Here is a 25,929-nt window from a genome sequence, read left to right as displayed (position 1 = left end):
AAAAAAAAAAAAAAAACACACATGTGATCAAGAACCAGAATCTGGAGGATAAATAAGACAAAAAACTAAACCAAAGCTAAACCAAAAACTAAAAACCACTGGTCTAGGTCACCCACCACTCCTCCCAGAGCCCTGTGAGTAGCCACAGGCCCAGCTGGCCTCACACACGCAGGACACTCTGCCCTCCACCCTCCCTGGTGTCTCCCTGTCCAGACTGCCCTGGCCCTGTGAGGATGAACCTTCTCCAGAGAGGGGCTGTCAAAGCTCGAGATCTGGTTGTTCAGCTCTTTGCCCAGGCGCAGGCTCCAGCTGGATCCCCGGGTCTTCTTGAGGGAGTTTCGCAGAAACTAGGGGAAAGAAGACATTGCCGTGCAGGGGACAAGGCTCTAGGAGTGCTGTGTGACCTTGAGCAGGGACTCATCCTCTCTGGCCTCACCTTCCCCCATCTCTAGCTCACTTGGTCCACAGATCCCTGATCGACTGCTAGTGATCTGTGGGGCTGGGGAAAGGCTGTGGCTCTTGGGGCTGGCAGGAGGGCGTCACCCCCACTGCTTTCTGGGGCGCCTGGCTGCCCAGCATGGAAGGCTCTAAGTTCTCCCCTGCTGACAGATACAGCTGCGGACTTTGTGCCCCCAAGTCTTCTCTGACAGACAGCATGTCCTTCAGGGGCTCCTAAACACCTCACAGGCCGACCCCACCCAATGCCCTGCCACCCACTGCCTGTCTTTCTCCTCCATGCAGACTGGTCCCCCTTACCTGAATCAGCTTGTCCTCCCAGGCCTTCTGATTCCAAGTGAACTCGGTGTGCTCTGTAGGAACGTGCGCAGGGTCACGCCTGCTACTTCCTGCTGCACCCGCACTCCGGATCAGCCCCCTTAGCCTGGCATCCACAGCTCCCCATGGATGAGCCCACCACACATTGCCCTCCTCCGCCACCTTCCAAGCTGCTTGTCCAATTCTCAGAGCCAAAGTAGGCTGTGTGAGTCCACCCTGAGCCTCGGCTCTTGTCGTTCAAGCCACGAGATCAGGATCCCAGTACATGCATGAAGTAGAGGGTTGGCTCGGGGAGGGCTCCCCAGGCACCTCACCTTCCAGGTACTGGACCAGCAGCGGGATCTCCTGCTCCCACATGTCGGCCATGGTGGGTGCGATGCTCTGGCTCAGGGTCCGCAGGAGGTTGAGCATGGCTATCCCACGGCCCTCCCCCTTGTAGGGCGATGACATCAGCACCTGAAGGGCACCAGGGCTCCAGTGGGGCTCACTGTGCTCACTTGCAAAGAGAGGAGCTGGACAAGATGGGTGGCTTTTAAACAGAGCTCGAGGCTGTCCAGGGACAGAGGGAGCCCCTGCAGAGGATGCTGCAGGAAGGAGCCCACCCCCAGGGGTCGGCGAGCCCAGCTTGGCAGTGTCTCAGGGACACTGTGGGTGGAGCAATCTGGGAGCAGGTCCGGGCTGGCCCCTGGCAGTTCTGGGCACACTGCCCCTGCCACATCTATCCAAAAGGGATGACAGGGATGCAGACTGCTCCGTCCTGTCAGAGTTGTCCTGTCAAGTGTCCGGCTCCCTCGTTGCACCCTGGGTCCTTCCTACCCCTGGGGCTCGGGAATTAGGAGCTCAAAGGAGAAGTGCCACAGGGCATGGCCTGGCCAGGCAGGGCACGGTGCGGGTCAGCCACTCACCAGAAGACGGGCCAGCAGCTTCTGCGGCGCAGGCAGGTCCACTGAAGAAGAAGGAGGTGCCGCCCAGCTGAGGCTGCAGCCTATAACGGACATGCCCCGTCCCCCCAGGCCCCAAAGGGACTTTGCCCAGGAAGGTGCTTCCCTAGCCCAGTCTCATTGCCCCCAGGACGGACAAGGTGGTGGCATAGGGGACTTTTCTGTAAAGAACATAATTGAGTCATCCTGGGAAGGGTTTACAAGGTTCTGTTTTCTGGCCAGGCCCATTTTGTAGTGGACACCGGGACATGCCATGACAATGTTCTGTCTCCTACTGTGGACCTTGGCTTCTGTGGAGCCAACAGTAGTTAGACAGTCCCCGCCCCCACCCCTCCCGTCTCTCTCTGCAGGCTTTGGGAGCTAATGAGTCCGTGAAAAGCAAACTGGCAGTGCTTGGACAGAGCGGGGGCAGCGGGGGGAGGCCAGGCCTGCTGAGAAGCTGAGTGCAGGGGCCCAGGAGGGGACTCAGCCCCAGGGGTGAGGGTGATCAGGGCACAAGGAAGGCCTCAGGCTGTCACCTAGCTGGCTTGTTCAGATCAAACTGGGACAGCAGGCTGTGCCCTTTGCTGTCCCGGGTCCCGGACCCCAAAGGCCTCCTGAATCACCTCCACACCAGCCACGCCCATCCCTGCGAAGCCCTGCCCCAGAGCGGGGAGGGGGACTGCAGTGAATGTGGAATGGGGCACAGTGGCTTCTCTGAGAGCCTGGTGTTGACGATGTCCACCCTGGTGGGGGTGGTCTGCAAGGACTGGGATGGGATAGCTATAGCTCCTCCAGCTGGCTCAGAGAGGCCGCGCAGAGCAGAGGCCCAGAAGGGTCACACCTGGAGAGGCTGGGCCAGGAGCTCCCCAGGATGGGGTCTGGGCCAGTGTGTCGGGGGACAGGAACATGAGGAGTGGCTACCAGGGGGGAGTTTGCATGATTCTACCACCTCCTTAAAACACAACAAGGGTAAGCATTAGGTTTAACCTGGCTACTGGGACTCCGGATGCTTCCAGAAGGGGATTGGGGTTTGGGAAGTGGAGGGGTAAGCATTCTGACATGAGGAGCCCATCTACCGCCCCGCACCACTGGCTGGCTCAGGGATGCTGCCCACCATGCCTGCTCTTGCCCGCCGCGCTGGCCTCGGTGTCATCGCTGTGCAGCTGGCGCTCTGCCAGATTGGTGAGGCTGACACAGATGGGGGTCAAGGCCTCCGTGTGGTCTGTCTCCATGATGTAGCACAGGAGCCTCACCCAGAACTCCTGGAGTGCGGGCGAGAAAGAGCGCCCAGGATTAGCCGGGGCGTCCCAGCCATCTAAGGAGAGAGTCAGGCTGCACCCACAGGGTCAGCCCAGCCCACTTCCTCAGAGCTGTCCCCTGACCCCTGGCAGCCTCAGCCCCGAACTGCTCCACCACCAGCCCCCGTCTCCGTGCCCCGCCCCCGGGATGTGGCAAAAGAGCCAGTCCCCACCAGGCCTGGCATGCACTTTGCCCAATGCCCACCCCTGCTGGCCTCACACCAACCCCGCGCCCACCCCATCCTCTTCCTCAGGGCCCTCCCTCTGGTCCCAAGTCTTCTGTAGGTTCACAATGGGCAGATGGCCCCGCTGGGCCTGCCAGGTGTGATGGTCAGTTTTACGTGTCACCTTGGCTAGGGGAGAGCACCCAGCATTCAGTCAAACACTAGCCTAGGTATGGCTGTGAAGGCGTCACGCAGGTGTGACGCCACAGACCATAAGGAGAGTACCCTCAGCGGCGCAGGTGGGTCTCATCAGGTCAGAGGGCTGTAAAAGCCTTCAACACCCCCAGCTGATCATGGGTCCCCTTCGCCCCTAAGGAGTTTAGGGTGAGGCTCTTGTGCTACCAGCTAACAAGCGCAGTGGCTTGACCTGTTTCAGCCGCCAGGACTAGGTTCTCCCAGGTCCCGGGCTCCCCGGCGAGGCTGCTTGGGGAATGGGAGAGGGCGTTTTAACCTGGCTCTACTCTTCACCGGCTGTGAGGCCTTGAGCAAGTGGATGAGCCCCTCTGGGCCTTAGTTTCTTCATCCACAACAGCAGGGCAATAGGATAGGAGAACCTGCCCCACAGGGCTGTTGGGACGATTAAATGGGATTGGCAGGCTGCACACCTGTGCGGCGTAGGTGCTGCATGGGCCGCAGCTGTGATTCTTATTCTCGTTATTTCTGCAGTCAGACCAAGCCGCCACAAGATGGGGAGCAGCTAGCCTATGGCCTCACCAGTGGATAGTCATTCCCTCCTCGATGCTCTTACAGTGCGTTTTTCCCATCTTCCTGCTATGTCACGTTTTATTGCAGTTAAAAGTTGATCTGTTTCTCCTACAGCCTGCGAACTCCTGGGGGTTGTACTGAGCCCTCCTAGCACACACCCTCACGTCGTGCACATGGTAGGAACTCCATGAATGTTTACAGAAGTAGACCGTGAATGTCACTCCTTACACACACACACACACACACACACACACACACACACACACCTGCCTGAACTAAAGGGGCTTTAAAAGTAACAGACACATCTCAGGCAATAAGTCAACGATACGTATCGAGACTCCTCGTGCTGGGCGCTGCCCAAGCTTCGGGGCACAGAGATGAAGAGAAAGTTCCCATTAAGGACCTGGCTGTGGGACTGGGTGTCGAATTCTGCCAGGCAATTGGGAGAGGAAGAACCCCAGGCCCCCAGTCCCTGGAATGGAAGAAGCCAGGGTGCGGGATTCCGGAGTGCTTGGCTCCCCTGCGGCAGCCTGCAGACAGGATCCGGCACCCCAGCGTGGCAGGTGGGACGGGCCACTCACGTTGGTCATCCCGCTGACAGCAGAGGTTAAGATCTTCACGGTGTCCATGGTGACTTTGTGGACCATCTTCTCCTCCAAGTCCCTCTGACATAAGCTGTCCCGGCGGTTTGTCTGGAAGACAGGACCGCGGGGTTCCTGCTCGGGCTGGCAGGGGCTTGCCATGGTCGCCGGTGTGGTCTCACTCCCCCGCGGGCAGCTCCCTGCCCAGATGCTGGGGCTCCAGGATGCTCAGAGCTGTGCGCGTGTCTCTTGCCCGTGGGGCTGCACACGTCCTTACCTGCAGGTTCACCGTGTGTCTGTGTACTCACGCCAGGAACAGGCGCGCAGCCTCGAACTCAGGTGCTCCGCGTGGCTGTCTTCCCTCAGCACTTTGGGAACCATTTCCAAAGGCCGCTGCTCCGCAGCCTGCATGTTGGGGCCACTCACCAGTTTGTAGGTGGATATGGTCAGCTGCACGGACACGTACTTCAGGCCCCAGCCTTTGACCCTCTCCTGGTAGCCGGACAGAGCCAACTGGCCAATGATGCGGAGAATAGCTATCCTCACCTGAGGGGACAGGGCAGCGGACGTGCCGCCGTTGGGGTGGGCTTTAGGGCAGGGGGCTCAGCATGTGACACCCAGTCCTGTGACATGAGACAGCTGGGAATAGTGGGTGCTCTGGGCTAGAAGGGGCATCAGGGGCCACCCAACTATTGCCCACTCTGTCCACCACCCCCAGCCTCACCCAGGGGTCCACCCTGCAGCACACCCTCCCGGGAGCCTCCTCTGAGCCTTGCGGAGACACGGGCGCCCTCTCTTCCTTCTAACGTAGGCTGCCCCGTCTCAGCAGCCCTGGCGGGGAGACCCTGGGCTCCCTGGGGCTCCTGTGGGGACACACCATGTGGGTGAGACGCAGCTGCAGGGGCGGAAGGCAGCTCTGCCGAAACTCCAACCCAATCCCCCATTCCTTCCTCCACGCTCCTCAGAGCCCAGCGCAGACCTCCCTACCACGGACCTCCCCTCCCTGGCCTGTGGCCAGAACTGGCTGTGGCCGTGAGGGAGTCTGGGACCGTGGTTTTCAGCCTTTTTGCGAGGAGAAGGTGGTGTACCCCTCATCTGCTTTTTCACATGCAACAAAGCCCTTACGAAACCCCTAAGCAGCCCAGCGGCTCTCCTCTGCCCAAGGCGGTGCCCAAGACACAGCTTGAAAACCCCAGATCCGTGGCGAGAGGGAGGGGCTGGCTAGCAGAGCCTCAGTCCCAGGCAGGACGATTTTCTACCAAAGGCCACCAAAGTGCAGCTCCACAGAGCTGGATGTGTGGCTGTGGCTTCTCCCAGGCTTCCCTGTGCTCCCCCGGCAGCGGGACCCTAGCGCTCCCTCCCCAGGTCTCTGTCCTTCACCTTGGACCGGGTGTCAGAGAGGGTGTTCTTGACCACCCGGATGGCCATGCAGATGGTCCTGATGTTCATCCTGGGCTCTGGAAGAGGAAAGTCGGCCTGGAGGGCTGTGGCCCAGGGGACAGCAGCTCGCTCGTCCTGTCATGGCCTTGCGTCCAGCTCAGAGGCACTCCCTTAGACACACCCCGCCCCAGGCTCTCCCGGCCCCCTCCCTCCCCTCTGGCCCAGGGTAGAGTGTTGCTTTCCGCCTCTGTCCCCTTGGCCACTGCTTTGCTGTGGACGCTCCCTGAGGGCAGGGTCTCCGCCTAAGAGCCCTTTAGCCCCTTGCAGCTGGGAACACTGCTCTGGGCACGCGGGGGCTGCGAGCATGGCTGCGAAGAGCGTGGGTCCTGGCACCAGGCTGCCTGGGTTCAAATCCTGGCTCCACCACACCCCAGCTGCGTGACTGCAGGTGAATTACTTAGTCCCCGGTGCCTCAGTTTCCTTACCTGTAAAATGTGGGTAATAACAGTGCTCCCCTCGCAGAGCTGCTGTGAGCAGCGAATGAGTTAACACAGCGCCTGGGCCTCCCTAAGGGCTGGCTGAGCATTTGCTAATGGTGCGACTGATGGCAGTACACACGATTAAAGGAGGAGGAGGGTTAAGGGAGGTGAGACAGAGCCCTGAGAAGGTTCTGGAAAGGTCCAGTAAGTTTGGAGGTAGAGTTAGACATGCAAATTGATACCGTGCTCAAGGATAGGTGCTACTAAGTCAAGTCACTGAGTTCCTAAGGTGGCAGGTGATCCGGCACTAAGGGAAGATGGTACAATTTAGAATTTTTATCTCCAAGATGGAAACTTTATTTCTGATTATAGAAAATGGTATATGTTCATTGCAAAATTAAAATAAAAATAACTACTCTTAATAGGTTAGGTGTGTCCTTCTAAACCTGCTCATGCACACACAAACATTTCTTTCGCATACTTGAGGTTATGCTGTAAATACTGCCACCCCACACTGTACTGTTACACTTAACATATAGAGGGAAGCTTTTCCACAAAAAAGTGTAGGTTGATTACTTTTTGTTTGTTTGTTTTTGAGACAGAATCTTACTCCGTCACCCAGGCTACAGTGCAGCAGTGTGATCATAGCTCAATGCAGCCTCGAGCTCCTGGGCTCAAGTGATCCACCTACTTCAGTACCCTGAGTAGCTGGAACTGCAGGCATGTGCCACCACCCCCACCTAATTTTTCTTATTTTTTGTAGAGACAGAGTCTTGCTATGTGGTCCAGGCTGGTCTCAAACTCCTGGCCTCAAGCAATTCTCCCTCCTTGGCCTCCCAAAGTGCTGGGATTATAGGTGTGAGCCCCTGCACCTGGCCAATTACACCTTGTTTAATGGCTACATAATATTCCATTGTGCAGATATATTATTTATTCTATTATACAAACTCCCTATAGAAAAACATTTAGGCTTTTTTCTAATGTCTTGCTTTTAGAACAATGTTGTAATGAACATCTTTGTCCAATTAATTGCCTTTGGGTAATTATTTTCTTCAGACAGTTGACAAAAAGTTCAATTGTAGAGCCCAAAACTGGTCCCTATACAGCTGAGCACCCAGAATCATTTAACAATTTACATCTCTGTCAATGAAGTATAAAAGGTTGATTTCTTGTTACCGTGGACTAGAGACGAGCAAAGTGTAGCCTGCAGGCTAAATCCGGCCCAAAGCCTGCTTTTGCAAATAAAGTTTTCCTAGAACACAGCCATGCTCAGCAGTCTACAGCTGTGTTTCTCAACAATAGCAGGGTTGAGTAATTGTCATAGAGACTATATGGCTTGCAAAGCCAAAAATATTGTTACTATCTGTCCTTTTACAGAAAAATGCCCAGGTCAACTGTAGCCATTATCTTTATCATCTATGTTCATCAGATAATTTTTAAAAATTGAATTTACTTAAATTTGCATTTCTTTCAAAGAGAGGCTTAATGTCAGTGGAAGGTCCTTTATATACAATTGTCCAGATTGTGCACTGCATAAAGGCACCTGGCTTTAGGGCTGAGTGGAAGCTGCCCCCTCTTCCAACCATTCTGTACCTGCAGAGCTGCATGCTGCCAACAGGGGGCACGTAGTTCGAATTCACACAAAGGTACAGTATGGGTTAGTGCCGTGGTTAGGGACAGTGGTTCCCTTTTGATACGAAGTCTAGGATTAGAGTTTGGGCTTCGTTATTAGAATCAGGGGTTTAGACTAAAGTTGGGCATTGAATCCATAGGGCTTTAGGGTTATGCCTACATGATATATTTAGCCCTTATAGCCAGCCTTTGATTTAGCTGTGGAGGTCAGTAGTAGGATTCAGGTTAATAGTTTGAAATTCAGACTCAGAGGGCTGGGGTGGGGAGGATGGGCCACTGTGCCGATTAAGTCCAAGGTTAGGAAATGTGGAGCAACCAAGAACCTTGGCTCCCCTGGCCCACCCAAGAGTGTCTATAAAAGGGGAAGTAGCAGATGCCCAGACATGGGTGAAACCAGCCCCCCAAGCCCCACCGCCTGCCCGCCTTGCTCACCATCTGCACTCACCACGGCCCTAATCAGGGCCAGAGTCCCCACGCGGATGGCCTCCTTGCTCATCTCCATCTGGCTAAAGAAGAACTTCATCAGCTCCCTGGGGTAGGAGCGAGCTGCAGGGTGGAAGGACGGCTTTGGTCATGCCCACTGGGCCCACAGCAGGCCCTGCCCTCAGAAGGACAGGGGCTCCCCGCAGACCTGGGGGAGGCAGGGATCGCCCCTGGGAGGAGCCTCACCGAGGGCTACGAAGCAGCGCACGATCTCCGCCAGATTCTGGTTGCTGTACTGATGCTGGCTCGGGACCTTGGTGCACACCTGGGGAGGGGCGTGCAGGGAGGTGGGAGAGACCACAGGGCATGGGTACAGGGGCAGCCCAGCCTCACCATGCCCAGGGCTGCGTGGGAACCACAGCCTTGCTCTCCAGCGGGACACAGAGGTACGGGAGTGAGTTGAGTTGGGGACCAGGCCACCTCCTGCAGCCCACTTGCACTCCATGCTGATCCACCCTGAGAATGCCCACGCCCAGCTGAGCTTGCTGGCCTCACCTGCACGTGCAGTTCCGTGAAAATGGTATGTAGCTGCATTTGGGGTACAGGGGTGTTGGTGGTGACTGACATTTCCAGGATCTGCCTCAAGACCTGCAAGGGATGGGCAAATGGTGGCAGGTGACCTTCTACCAACCCAAGGTCAAACTCTAGATCCTTGCTACTTAGTGTGCCCTTTGACCGTAGCCCAGACCTACTGAATCCAAGCCTGCATGCACCCAGCCCCCAGGTGATTGCAATGCACAGTAAGGCCCAGTGCTGTGCTAGGTCATGAGCGTGTGTGGCATTCAAGGCCTTCTTCACCTTTCCCTATTATTCGCCTGGAGATAAATCCATTTCTTTATCCAGAATGATCTACAGATGACTCCTAAATCAGTTACATTCATCTCCTCTCCTTGCTTTTATAGCTGAGGACCACGCCCCATTTGCAGACAAGTGACCCCGTTAGAAAGTACATCAGCCCCAGCATGCACGGATCAAAGGCTGTCAAGAGTTGACTGGTGTCCTCCCAAAGTCCATGTCCACCTGGAACCTGAGAATGTGACCTTGTTGGGAAATAAAGTCTTTGCGGATGTAATTAGTTAAGGATCTCGAGGTGAAGTCATGCTGGATGTAGGGTGGGTGTCTTTGTAAGAAAAGAGGACACAGAGAGACAGAGAGGAGGAGGCCATGTGACAATGGGGGACAAGATTGGAGTGATGTTGCCACTATCACAGCAACACCGGGGGCCTCTAGAAGCTGGGAGAGGCAAGGACACTTTCCTTAGAGCCTTCAGAAGGAGCTGACACCCTGCCTGAGGACCTCTGGCCTCTAGAGCCATGAGAGGGTAAGTCTGTTGTCTTGAGCTTCCCACACGTGGTGCTTTGTTATAGCAACCCTAACAGAAGAACACAAAGGCCACGACCTCACTGTGGCCTCCAGGGCTTTTCAGAATCTGGTCCCTGCCACCTGGAATGACAGTGCTGGTTGCCCATAAACCCTACAGGTGCTAGGCCCCACGGCGCCTCGCAGGGCACAGATGCTGGGTGTGTTGACACGATGCCAAAATATCTGACATCCCCACCTTCCACCCAGATGACACCCGCCCTGGACACTGGGAACCCCGGAACCCCTGAGCCGCGGCCCTCGCCTGTGTGATGAAGAGGGCCTCCAGGCCGCCCTGGTACTCGGCCAGCAGCAGGGGGATGTAGTCGTAGACCTGTTCCCGCAGGTCGTCATTGGGCAGAAGGAGCTTCAGCATGGGCTTCAGGGACTTGATGACCCCCAGCTTCACCTGCCACAGGAAGCAGGGTCTCTGGCTCATTGTCCCAGGACCCCCCGGCAAGGCCAGTGGTCTCAGCCCCATCCACAGAGTCCAAGGACACGTGATGGAAGGGACCTCAGAAGTAACCTCGAGGCCTCGTCCTGCAAAGGTAGTGCAGTGTGGCCGGACTGCCGGGTTGGAGTCCCACTTACCAGGTGGGTGGCCTTGAGCAGGCATATAACCTCTCTGTGCCACAATTTCCTGATGGAAACCCTTTGTAAATAGTCCTACATCACAGGGTTGGTGTGGAAATGGCTCCCGTAGGTTAAACGCTGGCAGGGCACCGGCCCATAACAGGTGCTCTCAGAATTATCATCCTCCCTCACCCAACAGCTCCCCAGGGGCCTTTCCCAAGGCCGGCCTCGAGAAGTGAGGCTCGCGGGTCCGTGCCATCCAGCATCCCAAGTTCCCAGCTGGGCCATGAATCAGGTCACCGCTTTCTGGGATCCGCGGAACGAGGCTGGACCCAGTGGCCTCTCAGCATCTGCAGGCCCTGCAGGCTGAGGGATGCGGGGCCCTCCTAGGAAGGGCCGTCTCACCTCCGGGTTGTGCTGCCTCAGCCACACAGTCACGAAGTAACAATACATTGGGAACAGCTTCAGGGCAAACTGTTCCTCTGTCATCACTGGGTACACGCTGTCCTCCGAGTGCCTCAGGTAAAACCGCACCGTCTCACAGAAGGTCTCCACGGCTACCAGCGGCAGCGAGATGCGGGTGGAGCCAGAGGGGCCAGAAGCAGAACAAAACCGTCCTCGCCCCCTGCTCAGGAGGGCGCTCCCCGTCTCCACAGCCGGCAGCTTGCTCTCTGCCCTCCTGCCCCTCACAGCTCCCCGACTCCCACCCGCACCTCTGGGTGTGAGAGTTGGGCGCACAGGTGTGTCTGGGCCCCTCCCCTTAGAGGCCACTGGGTTAAGCGCAGGGCCTGGAATATGACTGTACCCATATCCCGGGGATTCTAGCACGTTTGGCCCGCTCCTTGTCAGGCACTGGGATTTTTTAGCCCACAAAAAGGTTAAGTAATCAAAACCTGGGAAGGCGATCAGATTTAAATAGCATCGAAGACCTGCCCAAGTCAAGGCCGAAATGGAGACAGTTTCCCTGGTCTCCCTCTCCCGTGAATGTCCATCGCCTGTCTCTGGTCTCCTGAAACGCTCAGCTACACAGCAAGCTAAACGGAGTCACAGTGACAGCTTCCTCCTGCTAAGTCAGGACCTTAGCACCCACTATGTCTCAGGCCCCTGTTCCCCTCAGAGACCCAATCAGAAGCCACATAAAGTAAGAGACTGAGCAAACATTTGGGAACAAATGAATAACGTGCCTCTTGTTTAACAACCCCTCTGCCTGCTCCCTACCCCGCTGTTCCCCTCCAGCACCCAGATCAGGCCAGACCTGCAGGCCCAAGTGGGACACGCACCACTACAGATCACCTGGCGTATCTTGGCTTCGTTGGCGAGCCTCAGCATCGTGAATATGGTAGCCAGGGTGATGCCCATGTATGGCATGAACTCAAACACTGTGGGGTTGGGGGAGAGGTCACAGGGAGAAGTCACAGAGGACATTCCGGCTGCCCACCGCCCCCAGCCCCTGACAGTCCAGAGCCAGGGAACCCCTCTGCCCTGCCAGGCTGCAGGAAATAGTGCAGGAGACAGTAAAGCCCCCCAAAAAGCAAGTTGGAAGCAGGTGAGGGAGGGGGAAAGATGGAAAAAGAGGAGGCAGGGGAGGAAAGGGACCGGAGAGGGAAGAGGAGGCCGAAGGAGAGAGGGACGGAGGGTCCCAACAGCCGCGGGGAGCGGGGTGCAGGAAGTGAGCAGAGAGAAGAGGCTGGGGGTGCAGCTCGCTGTGCACATGGGCCTCCACAGATGGGCCGCCTCCTGCAGGTGTCCCACAGGCCTTGCTGGGTGACTGGAGAAACGGGGAGGCAGCAGGTGAGAGGGGGCTGCGAGGAGGTAGAGGAGATACAGGACAAAGAGGAATCGCAGACAGATGGAAGAAGGAGAAGTCAGTGACAGACCCCCTCCGACAGGAGGCAGGCCCTCCCCTCCACTGATGCCGAGAGCACCCCTTCCTCAGACTCTGTGACAGAACATATATATTCGCAAGAATGAAACACTAACAAAGCTTCCACCGGCTCCCCTGGCTGGGGCCCTCCCTCCAGCACCGTCAATCCGCGCCCCTCTCCTGGGTCTCCGGCACCCAGGCAGGCCTGGGCCGTCCCTCGCCCCCACGGGCCCCTCTGGCTGCTGTCCCTGTTGTCCCTTTTCCTCTTTCCCATCCCAGCCAGTGGCTAATACTCCGTCCTCCCTTCCTCCCCCTCTCCAGCCTCAGTCCCCAGCACACCCTGAAACCTCCCCACCCCCCTTCTCCAGGCTCATCTCGCTGGACCCGTCAGCACAACTGGACACACCTGGCGCCTCCGGCCTGAACTACCCTCCTCTGGGAGGTCCGGGACCCCTCGCTGCCCCTCCTGGTTGTTTCTCCTACGATTCCTCCCGAGCCCCTCAGTGCCGGGGCTCCTCCAGGCTGGGTCCTTGCCGCATCCTTCACTCCTTTCACTACCTCTACTCCTTGGGTGCTAACGGCTTTGAACGTCACAACACTCTGAGGTCACCCGGACCGAAGGCCAAGCCCACACCTGCCCCCCGAACTCTGCACGCACAAGTCCACTGCCCGCGCCACCCGTCCACCCGCACAGCTCACGAGTGACCTGAGCTCCATACGTACAATACAAAATTCTTTACGGGAGCCCCGAAACTCTCTTCCAGTGTTTCCCATTGTCCAGAAATGGGCAACCACACGCCCAGATGCTTGACGCCTCCACTCCTTCACCTGCCCTCACAGTCGCCCAGCAGGTGTCACCTACGGCCCCTTCCCGCCTCTGCCCCCCCCCCACCTCATGCCAGCCCAAGTCGCCATTGTCGTACATGTACCCACCTCCCACCCCTTCTCCACCCACACGAAACGTGAAAGGTCTTCCTGGAACCTCAGTCACCAGGCAGCTCTGCAGCTTAGCATCCTCCAGTAGCTCCCTCCTGCTCCCGAGCAAGTCCAGATCCTTCACCAGGGCCACGAGGCCCCACCCAGTGCTCTGCCTCACCTTACCCCATGTCCCCTCATTCCCCAAGTCCAGCCTCAGCCGCCTCTCAGTTCTTCAGAGAAACCGAGCCCCTTCCTGCCTTCGGGCCTTTGCACATGATGTTCTCTCCATGTGGAATGTTCTCCACCATCCCATTCTTCAAGGGACACATCTTCCTCTCCCGCTTCAGGTCCCAGCTGAAATACCACCACCTCACTAGGGCCTCATCCTGCGCTCAAACAGCCACTTGGCTATGCTCTCCATACCCTTACATGTCACCTCCTACAAACATTGATTTTCATATTTGCTCCTTTATGGTCCCTTCTGAGGCCAGGGGCCACACAGGACTCACTCATTACTGTGGCCAGACCCCCACACGAGGCCCAGGGAGTGGAGCTGCTTGTGGAAGGAGAGGGAGGAAGAAAGGAAATAGAGAAGGCCAGATGGAAGACAGGACGATGCGGGCAGCAGAGAGACAGGAGAGAGAGGGAAAGAGGAGGGGAAAGAGAGAAAAGAGAGACAGAAAGGGAGGGGTAGAGGCAAACACAAAGGCAGAGGGAAGTGGAGTCAGGGAGAGGCAGAGACCAGGAGGGCCCCTGGAGCAGGTCAAAGGGGCCGGAACCTGGCTGAGGATCATCAAGCTCTACCATTGCCATTGGCCAGCTTGGCCAAGGTGACGAGGACAAATTCATCCGTGAGGTTGAGGGGCTTCAGGTGGTGCTGTAACTCGTACATGACCAAGCTGAAGTGATTTCGGGACAGAGCCACCAGGGTGTCACTGGCCACCTCCGCCTTCACATAGCCCTCCATCTGTAGGGGCGGGGAGGGATGTGTGGCACTACCAGCTGGGCCCTCATAAAAACCCTCCTGCCTCATTCTCTCTCCAGCCCTCCTGGCTCCTTGGGCTCAGCCCATGCTGCCCTGTGAGGTAGCTGCACAGGGCCTGGGACATCCCAGGCCAGGCCACCAACGGCCCAGCTCCTGGGCTGGCAGAGGGAAGGCATCGATGGAACCCAGGGCCCTCCTACCTCTGGGGTCTCCCTCATCTCCTTGGAGGCGATGGCCACCAGCCTCTGGACACACCGCTCCTCCAGCTCCCCCTCCTGCTGGATGATTTCCTGAAGGATGTTGTAAATGGTGACCTTGCGCTTGGTGGAAATCTGGAAAACAAGTATGGCGGGTGGGAAGATTCCTGGCGGGGCAGGGGGGGCCTTGGGCGAACCCTGCCCTGCCCACAGCACCATGAGTCCACTTCCTCTCCCTCCCACTGTCCCCCTTCCCCACACCCCACATGGAGAAAGCAACCACCACCCTCCAACCACACAAGTCTCAGATCCCAGCTCCTCCATGCTCAACTCCTCCTGCTTCCCTTCTCCCGCCCCACTCATCCCACTCGTCCTGTCCATATCTATTTTCTCTTCCCTGTTTTCAGTCAATATTCAGCAAGGCAAGTGTCACATGGTCAACACATGAGTCCTCCAAACACTGGGCATTGGCCATCTTGAAAGCCCAAGAAGGCAGAGTGGCCCTGTCCTGTGCCCCATGAGGGAGCATGTGAGACCAGGACGCTGGCCTCTCACTCTGTTTTGATTCCGGCATAGAGACCACTTGCCACCATTTACAGTGACCTGGTTTAGGATGGGATTGGACAGACGGACTGTGCATCCCCCAGACCAACCACCTTGAGAGTTGTATTTGAGAATGACTCATTTAATCAGGCATGACAAGCCATGCTTAAGGAATGAGGATTGACTTTCTACGTGGGGCCACTGCCTGCAAATCCCTCGGGGAAAATGGACTGCCTGCCACCTGAGGTGTGGGGAAGGTCACTTTCCAACATCCAGAAACCTTAGCAAATTTGAGGACCTCAAGAAGAGAGGAATTCACCCAAATTTGTAAGTCTGGTGAAATTCAGTGCAGGCAGTCTTAGCCTTGGTTTCCTAGTTTTGAGATAGCAAATAATAGAGGTCGGTAAAACTCCAATCAGAGATTTCTTATGGTAACTCCTGGACAGAAATTAATCATGTGGCCTTAGTAGCTGCTCGGTTCTGTGTGGCTTGAGACCAGTGTTTCTCAACCGTTATTTTTATTGTTAATGTTATGATTATTGTTGTACTTAAGGAGCCTTTTTAGACATTTTTTCCTTATCAGCACCCATGAAATTTTAATACCACAGATATACTATATATCTGTCTACATGTTGTATACATATCTGTGTTTTATACATAAAAAAGTAAAATTTTCTTTGTCGCCCAAAAACCAGTTTTACCCACTTGGGGGCAATATCACCCGTTGAGAATACATACTCTAGATTTCCAAAGCAAACTCAAGGAGGTCTGCATGCTTAATTAACACTCTTGCTGCACACTATATAAAGAGCCAGGAAAATTATAATAAGACCAGCCTTTCTATGATCAAGAATAGTCTTCGGAGAATATTTATGGTCACAAGAGAAAAACTGTCAAAGACTTGGAAATGGGCAAAAACAATCACTTGGTGGCCTTCCAAAGCAATGCTTGGGACTGTCTGGCAGATGCTCTGGGATTACTGGATTCTATAGAGTGTGCCTTTGAAGTTGAGGTCTAGAAAACTGATAACAATACAAATGTTTCCTCCATAGCAATGAAAATGATTCCTGTTCACAGCAATGCAAATGGATTTTTTCTGGTAAAGAATATAAATATCTATAGGTAAAATTCTCATTTAAACAGCTTTTAACATCTTACGTGTTCCTTCACTAACTAAGGAATAAATATTTGATGTATGTTAATTTTTAAAATATGCCTACTTGGCCGGGCATGGTGGCTCATGTCTGTAATCCCAGCTCTCTGGGAGGCCGAGGCGGGTGGATTGTTTGAGCTCAGGAGTTCAAAACCAGCCTGAGCAAGAGCGAGACCCTATCTCTACTAAAAATAGAAAGAAATTAATCAGACAACTAAAAATATATAGAAAAAATTAGCTGGGCATGGTGGCGCATGCCTGTAGTCCCAGCTACTCAGGCAGTAGGATCGCTTGAGCCCAGGAGTTTGAGGTTGCTGTGAGCTAGACTGATGCATGGCACTCTAGCCCGGGCAACACAGTGAGACTCTGTCTCAAAAAAAATAAAATAAAATAAAAAATATGCCTACTTGTTTATTGTCTGTTTATTGACCCTGATCACTTATTAAGGCCTGTGTATTAATTATGGTTTTTCTATTTTCTCTATTTCCTGATGCTTTGGTATCTGGGGCCTTGCTGACCCTGGAGAGACTGCCCCTCCCAGAGCTAGGCAACTCCTAGAGGTAGTAAACAAATTGCCCACAAATTTGCTTTTCAAATACAAAACAACTGTTATGGACTGAATTGTGTTCCCTTAAAATTCATATATTGAAGCCCTAGCCCCCAATGACACTGTATTTGGAGATGGGGACTTTGGGAGGTGATTAGGGTTAAATGAGGACATAAGAGTAGGGCCCTAATCTGATGGGATTGATGTCCTTATAAAAGGAGAAGGAGACACAAGAACTTTCTCTCTCTTTGTGGCTACACAGAAAAAAAACCACATGAGGAACAGTGAGTGAGAGGGAAGTTGTCTGCAAGCCAGGAAGAGAGAGCCCTCAGCAGAAACCAAACTAGTTTGCACCTTGATCATGGACTTCCAGCTTCCAGAACTATGAGAAAACAAATTTCTGTTGTTTAAGTCGCCCTGTTTATGGCATTGTGTATGGCACCCTGAATGGAATATAATATACCAACCAACCGAGAGCCCTCCTCCCAGCTTCCTTTATTGGGCTCTGACACTCTGGGCCACTATCCACTGCCATCATCACCCAGGGCCAAGTACCATACAACTGGGGACAGCTACTATGCCCTAGAGCCCTTTGAAATTATTCAAACTAGCCAATCCTAAGCCTTCTTATCCTGCCTCACCTGTTCCTTCCCATAGAAACTATAATAAAGATTTTTGCCCACAACTTTCCTTTACTCCCTCTGATTTCTGACACAGTGGCCTTGCCTTGGGTGGCATTCCCTCCTACTGGGAACTGTAGTAACAAACTAACTTATCGAGAGCAAGTGTCTCCTGAGCGGTGTCCTCACTGTATCTGAATAAAACCTACATTTTAAAACTCCCTGTATTGAAAACTCCTTGCTGTGCTCCCCATCTCTCCAGTGGACCTTTCACATGGCTGCCATACATCTTATGATAAAATAAAGCTCTCTAAAGAAGGACCATTTTGGGAGTTATGGAAGGAGAAGAGATGGGGGAAAATATAGAAAACTTATATCATGAAATAATAGCTGAAGACATCTCCAGTCTTGAAAGATAAATAGACATCTAGATACAGAAAGCTCAAAGATCACCAACTAGATTCAATCCCAAAGGTCCTCTTCAAGGCCTTTTCAACTGTCAGAATTCAAGACAAAGAAAAAATTCTAAAACCAGCAAGAGAAAAGCATCAAGTCACACATAAGATAATATTCATCAGACTAACAACAGATTTTTCAACAGAAATCTTACAGGACAGGAGAGAATAGGATGATATATTCAAAGTGCTGAAAAGAAAAAAAAAGAAAGCTTGCCAGCCAAAAATACTATACCCAACAAAGCTACCCTTCAGAGATGAAAGGAAATAGTCTTTTTCAGACAAGCAAAAACTTAGGGAATTCATCACCACCAGAATGTCCCTACAAGAAATGCTGAGCGAGTCTGACATCTGGAAGAAAAAGGATGACATGACATCATGAAAACACATGAAAGTATAATATTCACTGATAGAGCAGATACACCGATGAGAAAGAGAAAGGCATCAAAGGTTAACACTACAGAAAACCTCCAAACCACAAAGATAAACAACAAGGGAGGAAAAAAGGAACAAAGTATATGTAGAACAATCAGAAAACAATTAACAAGATGACAGTAATCAGTCCTTACCTTTCCATAACAACCTTAAATGTATAAACAGTTTAAATTCCTCAATTAAAATATACAGTCTGGCTGAATAGATTAGGAAAAACAAGACCGAACTATATACTACCTAGAAAAACACTCGCTTCACCTGTAAAGACAAACATAGACTGAAGGTAAAGGGATGGAAAAAGATATTACATACATGTAGAAACCAAAAGCATGCAGGAGTGGCTATGCTTATAACAGACAAAATAGACTTTAAATCCAAAAACATAAAAATAGATTACATAATGATAAAGAGATCTATTCAGTAAGAGAATATAACATTTGTAAATGTATATGCACCCAACACCAGAGCACCCAAATATATAAAGCAAATATTAGAGCTAAAGCAAGGTAGACCTCATTACAATAATAGTTCGGGACTTCAAAAATCCCACTCTAAGCACTGGCAGAGCATTTAGATGGAAAATCAACATAGAAACATTGGACTTTAACTGCTCTACAGACCAAATGAACTAACAGGCATTTACAGAACATTTCATCACAGAATACACATTCTTCTCCTCAGCACATGGAACATTCTCCAGGGTAGACCACATGCTAGGCCACAAAACAAATCTCAACAAATTTTTAAAACTCAAAATCATATCAAGTATCTTCTCAGACCACAGTGGAATAAAAATAGGAATCACTAAGAAGAGGAACTTTGGAAATTGTACAAATACATGAAAATTAAATAACATAGTCCTAAAAAACCAATGAACCTATGAGGAACTTAAAAAGAAATTTTTTTAAAAATTTTAAACAAATGAAAATAGAAACAAAACGTAACAAACACCTATGGAATACAATAAAAGTATTACTCTGAGGAAAGTTTATAGCAATCAATGCCTAAGTCAAAAAGGTAGAAAGATTTGAAACAAACAACCTAACAATGCACTTCAAGGAATTAGAGAAGCAAGAACAAACCAACCCCAAATTAGTAGAAGGAAATAAATAATACAGATCAGAGCAGAACTAAACAAAATATAAACAAAACATTCAAAAGATCGATGAAATTAAAAAGTTGGTTTTTGAAAAGATAAGCAAAACTGACAAACTGTTAACCAGATTCATTAAGAACCAAAGAGAGAAAACCCAAATAAATATGAGGTAAAAATGAGAAACAATAAAGGGAATATTACAACTGATACTACAAAAATACAAAGGGTCATTGCAGACTATTATGAACAATTCTATGACAACAAATTGGAAAACTTAGAGGAAATGGATAAATTCCTGGGCACATATAACCTACCAAAATTGAGCCAAGAAGAAACAGAAAATCCAAACAGACCAATAATGAGTAATGAGATTGAATCTGTCGTAAAAATTCTCCCAAAAAAGAAAAGCTCAGGACCAAATGGCTTTACTGCTGAATCCTCCCTAACTTTTAAAGAACTAACATTAATTCTTCTCAAACTATTCCAAAAAATCAAAGAGGAGGGAACTTTTCCTAATTTAGTTTACAAGACCAGCATTGCCATGATACCAAAACCAGATAAGGACACAACAACAACAAAAATACAGGCCAACATCCTTGATGAACATAGATTCAAAAATCCCCCCAAAATGCTGGTAAACTGAATTCAACAGCACATGAAAATTATAATATAGCTTGATCAACTGGGATTTATCCCAGAGATGCAAGGATGGTTCAACACATGCAAAACCAATAAATGTGATACATCACACCAACAGAATGAAGAACAAAAACCATGTGATCATCTCAGTAGATACAGAAAAGACGTTTGATAAAATTCAACATTTCTTCACGACAAAAACTCTCAACAAATTAGGTATAGAAGGAAAATACCACAATATAATAAAGGCCATATAGACAAACCCACAGCTAACATCATACTTAATGGGGAAAAACTGAAAGCTTTTCCTTCAAAAACTAGAACAAGGCAAGAATGCCTATTTCCACCATTCTTATTTAATATAGTACTGGAAATTCTAGCCAGAGCATTTAGACAAGGGGAAAAAAAGCATCCAGATTTGAAAAGAGAAAGTCAAACTGTCCCTCTTTGCAGATGACATGATCTTATATATAGAAAAACCTAAAGATGCCACAAAAAAGTCCTAGAACTGATAAAAAAAAAATTCAGTAAAGTTGCAGGATACAAAGTCAATATAAAAAATCAGTAGTGTTTCTATACACCAATAACAAACTAGCTAAAAAAGAAATCAAGAAAGCATTCCATTTACAAAAGCTACAAAAAATACAAAATACCTAGGGATAAATTTAATCAAAGAAGTGAAAGATCTATACAAGGAAAACTATAAAATGCTGATAAAAAAAATTGAAAAGGACACAAACCAATAGAAAGGTAGCCTACGCTTATGTACTGAAGAACTAATATTGTTAAAATGGCCATTCTACTCAAAGCAATCTACAGATTCAATGCAATATCTACCAAAATACTAATAGCATTCTGTATAGAAATAGAAAAAACAATCATAAAATTCATGTGGAACCACAAAAGGCTCTGAATAGCCAAAGCAATGCTGAATATGAACAAAGCTGGAAGCATCACATTATCTGACTTCAAAATATACTACAAAGCTATAGTAATCAAAACAGCATGGTACTAGCATAAAAGCAGATATAGATTTTTGAATCTATGTTCATCAGGGATGTTGGCTTGTATAGACCAATGTGTCAGGGCAGAAAATCCTGGAATAAATCCACACTTTATAGTCAACTTATTTTTGACGAAGCCACGAAGAACATACATTGAAAAATGGACAGTCTCTTCAATAAATAGTACTAGGAAAACTGGATATCCATATGCAGAACAAAATTAGAGCCCTATATCTCATCATACACAAAACTCAACTCAAAATGGATTAAAGACTTTGATGTAAGACCCCAAACTATAAAACTACTAGAAGGAAACAATGGGGGAAAATGCTTCAGGACCTTGGTCTAGGCAAAGATTTTTATGGCTAAGTCTTCAAAAGCATAGGCAACAAAAAAATAGACAAATGGGACTCTATTAAATTAAAAATCTTCTTCACAGCCAAGGGCACAATCAACAGAGCGAAGAGACAACATGTATAATGGGAGAAAATATTTCCAAACTATACATCCAACAAGTGAGTAATATCCAAGATATGCAAGGAACTCAAACAACTCAATAGCAAAAAAAAAAAAAAAAATTATAAAATGGGCAAAGAATCTGAGTAGACACTTTTCAAAAAAAAAAAGAAAAAGACATACAAATGGCCAACAAGTATATGAAAAAATGCTTAACATTATTAATCATTAGGGAAATGCAAATCAAAACCACAATAAGATACCATCTCACCCCAGTTAGAATGGCTTTTATCAAAAAGATAAAAAATAACAAATGCTGGTGAAGATGCAGAGAAAAAAGAACTCTTACACACTGTTAGTGGAACTATAAATTAGTATAGTCACTATGGAAAACAGTATGGAGGTTTCTCAAAAATATAAAAATAGAACTACCATGTGAGTCCACTATCCCACTGCTGGGTATTTATCCAAAGAAAGGAAAATCAGTATATCAAACAGATATATATATACTCCCATGTTTATTGCATACCTATTCACTATGGCCCAGACATGAAATCAACCTAAATGTCCATCAACACATGAATGCGTAAAGAAAATGTGATGTATATATATACACGGTGGAATAACATTCAGCCACAAAGAAGAACGAAATCCTGTTATTCACACAACATAAATGAGGGTGGAGGACATTGTGTTAAGTTAAATAAGTCAGGCACAGATGGATAAACACTGCATGTTCTCCCTCATATGTGTGAGCTAAAAGAAAAGGTGAGCTCATAGAAGTAGAGAATAGAATTATGGTTATTAGGGTCTGGGAAGGGTAGCGGGGAGGGGAGGATAGGGAGACAGAAAATTACAGCTAGATAGAAGGAATACGTTCTGGTGCTCTACACTGCAGGGTGAATATAGTTGACAACAATATATTGTGTATTTTCCAAAAGCTAGAAGAGAGGATTTTAAATGTTTCCAACACAAAGAAATGATAAATCTTTGCAGTGATGGATATGCTAATTTGTCTGATTTGATCATTATATATTGTATGCCTGTATTGAAATATCCCTCTGTATCCATAAATATGTACAATTATTATGTGTCAACTAAAAAGAAAAGGAAAAAATCCAAATCAAAATCAAACAAAAAAATAATAAAGCTTTCTATATATAGAAACTTTCCCTGGTTACAGAAATCCTTTGCTACCCACCCCCAAGGCTAAATGTAGTCTAGAATCCAGCAGTTCTCAAAGCATGGTCTTCAGACCTACAGCATCAGCATCACCCAGGAACTCGTTAGAAACGCTGATTCCCAGGCCCCACCCAGACCTACTGAATCAGAAACTCTTGGGGAGTTTAAATCTGCGTTTTAACAAGCCCTCCAGGGCATCCTGATACTCTGGCCTAAATTCTGTCATATACGCCCACCATGTTCGCTGGTTGCACTTTGCATCACTCCCTCCAACATCCTTTGTCCCAGCCCCTACCCCAGATAAATGCCCCCCACCGCCCGCTAGCCAGACGCCCCTGCACCTGTGCATGGTGTGTCATTACTCTCCCGTGCCCACCTGGTTCAACATCATTGTAACTCAGCTCATGTGCTCTAGGACAATGGCTCCCAAACTCACTGTGTCAGAATCCAAGAGCTTTTAAAAATTATGAAAGGCTCAGGCCCTAATGGTCCTCAAGCAGTAAGCACCTCACAGCCTTGCCCATCTCTGTGTCCCAGCACCTAGCACCATGTCTGTGACAGTCAGTGTGTGCTGAGTAGTGGATGGGTACACAGGCAGTCGAAGGTGACTGAGCCCCGAGGAGGGCACTGAGGGTGAGGTAGCCCTACCTCCGGCACCTGCAGGCAGCGGATGAGAGCATTCATCACTGCTAAGGGCTCGGTGGTGGCCTTCTCCGTGATTATCACTGAGGCCAGGGTCTTCCGCATGTCCAGACTTGCCCCGGCCATGTCCGTCTTTGCTGACTCACTGTCAATGATGTCCAGGAGATTCGTGACCTGTTGGAAGGTACCTGAAACAAAGATGGCCCAGGTGCAATGTGGAAATGACCACTACGGGGGGTGTCCCATGTGCCCCTGGCCTTTCCTACACCTCCACACCTCTAGCTTTACCCGTGACATCACATCCACTGTGCAGATGGAGAAACTGAGACCTAGGCTGGGACTGCATTCAAGGAGCTAGTGGCCGAGATGGGGCAGGGATGCAAGGATGCAGGTCACTTCCTTACCACCGTCATCGGACTCAAAAGGACCCAGATCCTCCGTTTCCTCCAACACGTCCTCATTCGAGTCTACTGCTGCTTCTGCCATCATTTCTGCCATCTCTTCCTCAAGCTCTCTTGAGACGGATGAGATTTGTAAAATACTTAGTCGGCAACACACCCTATGACAACACCCTTGTACAAACCCCCCACCTCCCCTTGAGTGTACAAGAAACCTGTGACTTCCTTCTAACCAATAGAATACGGCAAAGGTGACGGGAGGTCCCCCCTTGAGCAGGTTATGTCATATGGCAAAGATGATGGGAAGTCACTCCCGTGATCACGTTACGCTATATGAGACTCTGTCTTAGCAGACTGGAGGGAAACTTCCTCCTGCTGACCTTGAAAAGTAAACAGCCATGACGTAAACTGCCTATGGAGGGGGCTAGGGGGCCGTGTGACAAGGACCTGAGGACCCCAGTCCTATAGCCATAAGGAGCTGAATTCTTCCAACAACCACATGAGCTTGGAAGAGGAGCCTCAACTCCGGAAAGGAAAGCAGCCTGGCCAACACCGTGACCGTAGCCTCTGAGACCCTGAACACAGGACCATGCCCAGACTCTCAACCCACAGAAACTGAGAAAATAAATGGGTGTTCTTTTAAGCCACTAAGTTTGTGATAATTTGTTACACAGCCATAGATAACTAATACATATGGTTAAAAAGGCACTTCCTCCCTCCCTCTTGTCTAGACACTGAAAATTAATGACTAATGAGAAATCCATATCAGCAGCTCTCATCGTTCCTGTCCGGGGGCTTTCTCAGTGTCAACAGGTTTTTAAGGGCTGACAAACACCACTGTAGATGTCAAGATGGCAGAATAAAGGCTCTCAGATCCTTTCTCCTCCTGTCCTAAGTTCCTCGATCCTCAAAGTCCACCCCAGGCCCTTCGGCATCCTGTGCCCTTTCCCTCCTGGGAATCATCTGAAGATCCACTCTGGGACCTAAACACTGACCTTTCCTCAAGGTCCTCTTCTGGATGAAAAAAAAATAAACCACAACAAAAAGCTTTGTTCTTTGCCCAGTACACATCAATGGAAATATGAATGGCAGGATCGGTGGTCAAAGGGAGGCGGTTGGGCTCTGCAGTCATATCCCTTAGGAGGAATGGGCCTCCTGGTGGTTGGGAGGGTTTCATTAGAACCATCACCGTTAGACTCCAGACCCTCGGAACTTTGAGACCCAACTGCCTCCCTGAGTCTTTGTCCATACAAGACCTGGAGGAGTGCACAGGGTGGGTGCACAAGATGTGGGTAAAAACTCCACATCATATTGTCATTAAACATTTCTGTTACCCATGTGTGTATGCTGGTTTATGGCGGCCAGTTTAAGAAAGGGAAATGGAGAGAAAGAGGGTGATTTACAACCAAGTCCCAGGGGGAAGCAGTCATAGGAGCCCAGAGTGGTTAGATGTGATCAGGACAGCTGGAGAGGAGAGGAGGAAATGACAAAGAGGTCCTGGGGAGAGGACTCCTCCTTCTCAAGGATTGGACCACTTGCAGGATGGGGAAGTGGATTTCCACTAGCCAAATACTTAGAAGATAATGAACATCAAAGACAGGTAGGAGAGCAGGGACTCTGCTTCCCTAAACCAAAAGCAGGTCCAAAAGCACATTCCTGTCACTCATAGCTAATGGTGATGGTCCAGATCAATAGTTGAACAATGAAATATTGGCCTGTGGGAAACCTTTCTATGCATTACAGGACAACAGAATAAAACTCAGAGCCATCTAGGTCCAAGACTGCTTAGTTAAAATTCTGACTCAAATGTGCTCATCCTGCCAAATGGGAGTTTCTCAGCCTCTGCTCGGACACCTCTAATACCAGGGAGCTCATTATCCTCAGGAGAAGCCCATTTCTACTTCATGGAATTCAGATGGGTAGAAAATGAGCTTTCTCTATATAATGCTGAACATTTCTTCCCCATAAAATTCCTGCATTGTTCCTAGTTTTGCCCTTTGGAGGCACATTGATTAACATAAAATAGAAACAAGGAGACAGTTATCATGTGCCCCTTCTTTCACAGACCCCTCTGCACTGCCTCCTTCCACTGTACATGGGGTCTTCTTTGCTCTTTCAAAGAGTACTCAAGTGACATGGTTGCAATTCCATTCCACAGGTCCTGACAGCATGCCAAGTGTGTGCAGTGAAGCATGGCTCTCCATGTTGTGGTGGGTACAGGGTGGGTACAACACATCTTTGTCCTCTGAGGGTCTTCAGAATAACACATGAAAGATCATGAACTTACAGCCAGAAGTGTATGTGTCAGTTAGCAACTGCTGTGTAACAAACTCCCACAAAACTTAATGACTGAAAATAACCAATTATTATTGCTCCCTTGACTA

The 25,929-nt window shown here is 49.9% G+C and overlaps 1 protein-coding gene across 1 annotated transcript in view; it reads right to left on the bottom strand.

The window, feature by feature from the left end:
* Positions 1-24,616, bottom strand: part of MROH2A (maestro heat-like repeat family member 2A) — a 50,595-nt gene extending 25,979 nt beyond the window's left edge. Inside the window, exons 1-19 of the mRNA XM_012648833.1 lie at positions 24,541-24,616; positions 23,552-23,659; positions 23,154-23,335; positions 14,379-14,510; positions 13,998-14,160; positions 11,692-11,790; positions 10,817-10,968; positions 10,104-10,247; positions 8,975-9,067; positions 8,666-8,744; positions 8,429-8,542; positions 5,886-5,962; positions 4,932-5,051; positions 4,506-4,616; positions 2,812-2,959; positions 1,680-1,720; positions 1,089-1,230; positions 757-809; positions 240-347 (exon numbers count right to left, since the gene is read on the bottom strand). Of these exons, the coding sequence (XP_012504287.1) occupies positions 240-347; positions 757-809; positions 1,089-1,230; positions 1,680-1,720; positions 2,812-2,959; positions 4,506-4,616; positions 4,932-5,051; positions 5,886-5,962; positions 8,429-8,542; positions 8,666-8,744; positions 8,975-9,067; positions 10,104-10,247; positions 10,817-10,968; positions 11,692-11,790; positions 13,998-14,160; positions 14,379-14,510; positions 23,154-23,335; positions 23,552-23,659; positions 24,541-24,616 (2,142 nt within the window). The remainder of the gene's footprint in view (positions 1-239; positions 348-756; positions 810-1,088; positions 1,231-1,679; positions 1,721-2,811; positions 2,960-4,505; positions 4,617-4,931; positions 5,052-5,885; positions 5,963-8,428; positions 8,543-8,665; positions 8,745-8,974; positions 9,068-10,103; positions 10,248-10,816; positions 10,969-11,691; positions 11,791-13,997; positions 14,161-14,378; positions 14,511-23,153; positions 23,336-23,551; positions 23,660-24,540) is intronic.
* Between the last annotated feature and the right edge of the window lie 1,313 nt (positions 24,617-25,929).

Source organism: Propithecus coquereli, unplaced genomic scaffold (assembly GCF_000956105.1).
Source record: "Propithecus coquereli isolate 6110/MARCELLA unplaced genomic scaffold, Pcoq_1.0 Scaffold295, whole genome shotgun sequence".
Classification (NCBI taxonomy): domain Eukaryota; kingdom Metazoa; phylum Chordata; class Mammalia; order Primates; family Indriidae; genus Propithecus; species Propithecus coquereli.
This window is presented reverse-complemented; position numbering and strand designations above follow the sequence as displayed.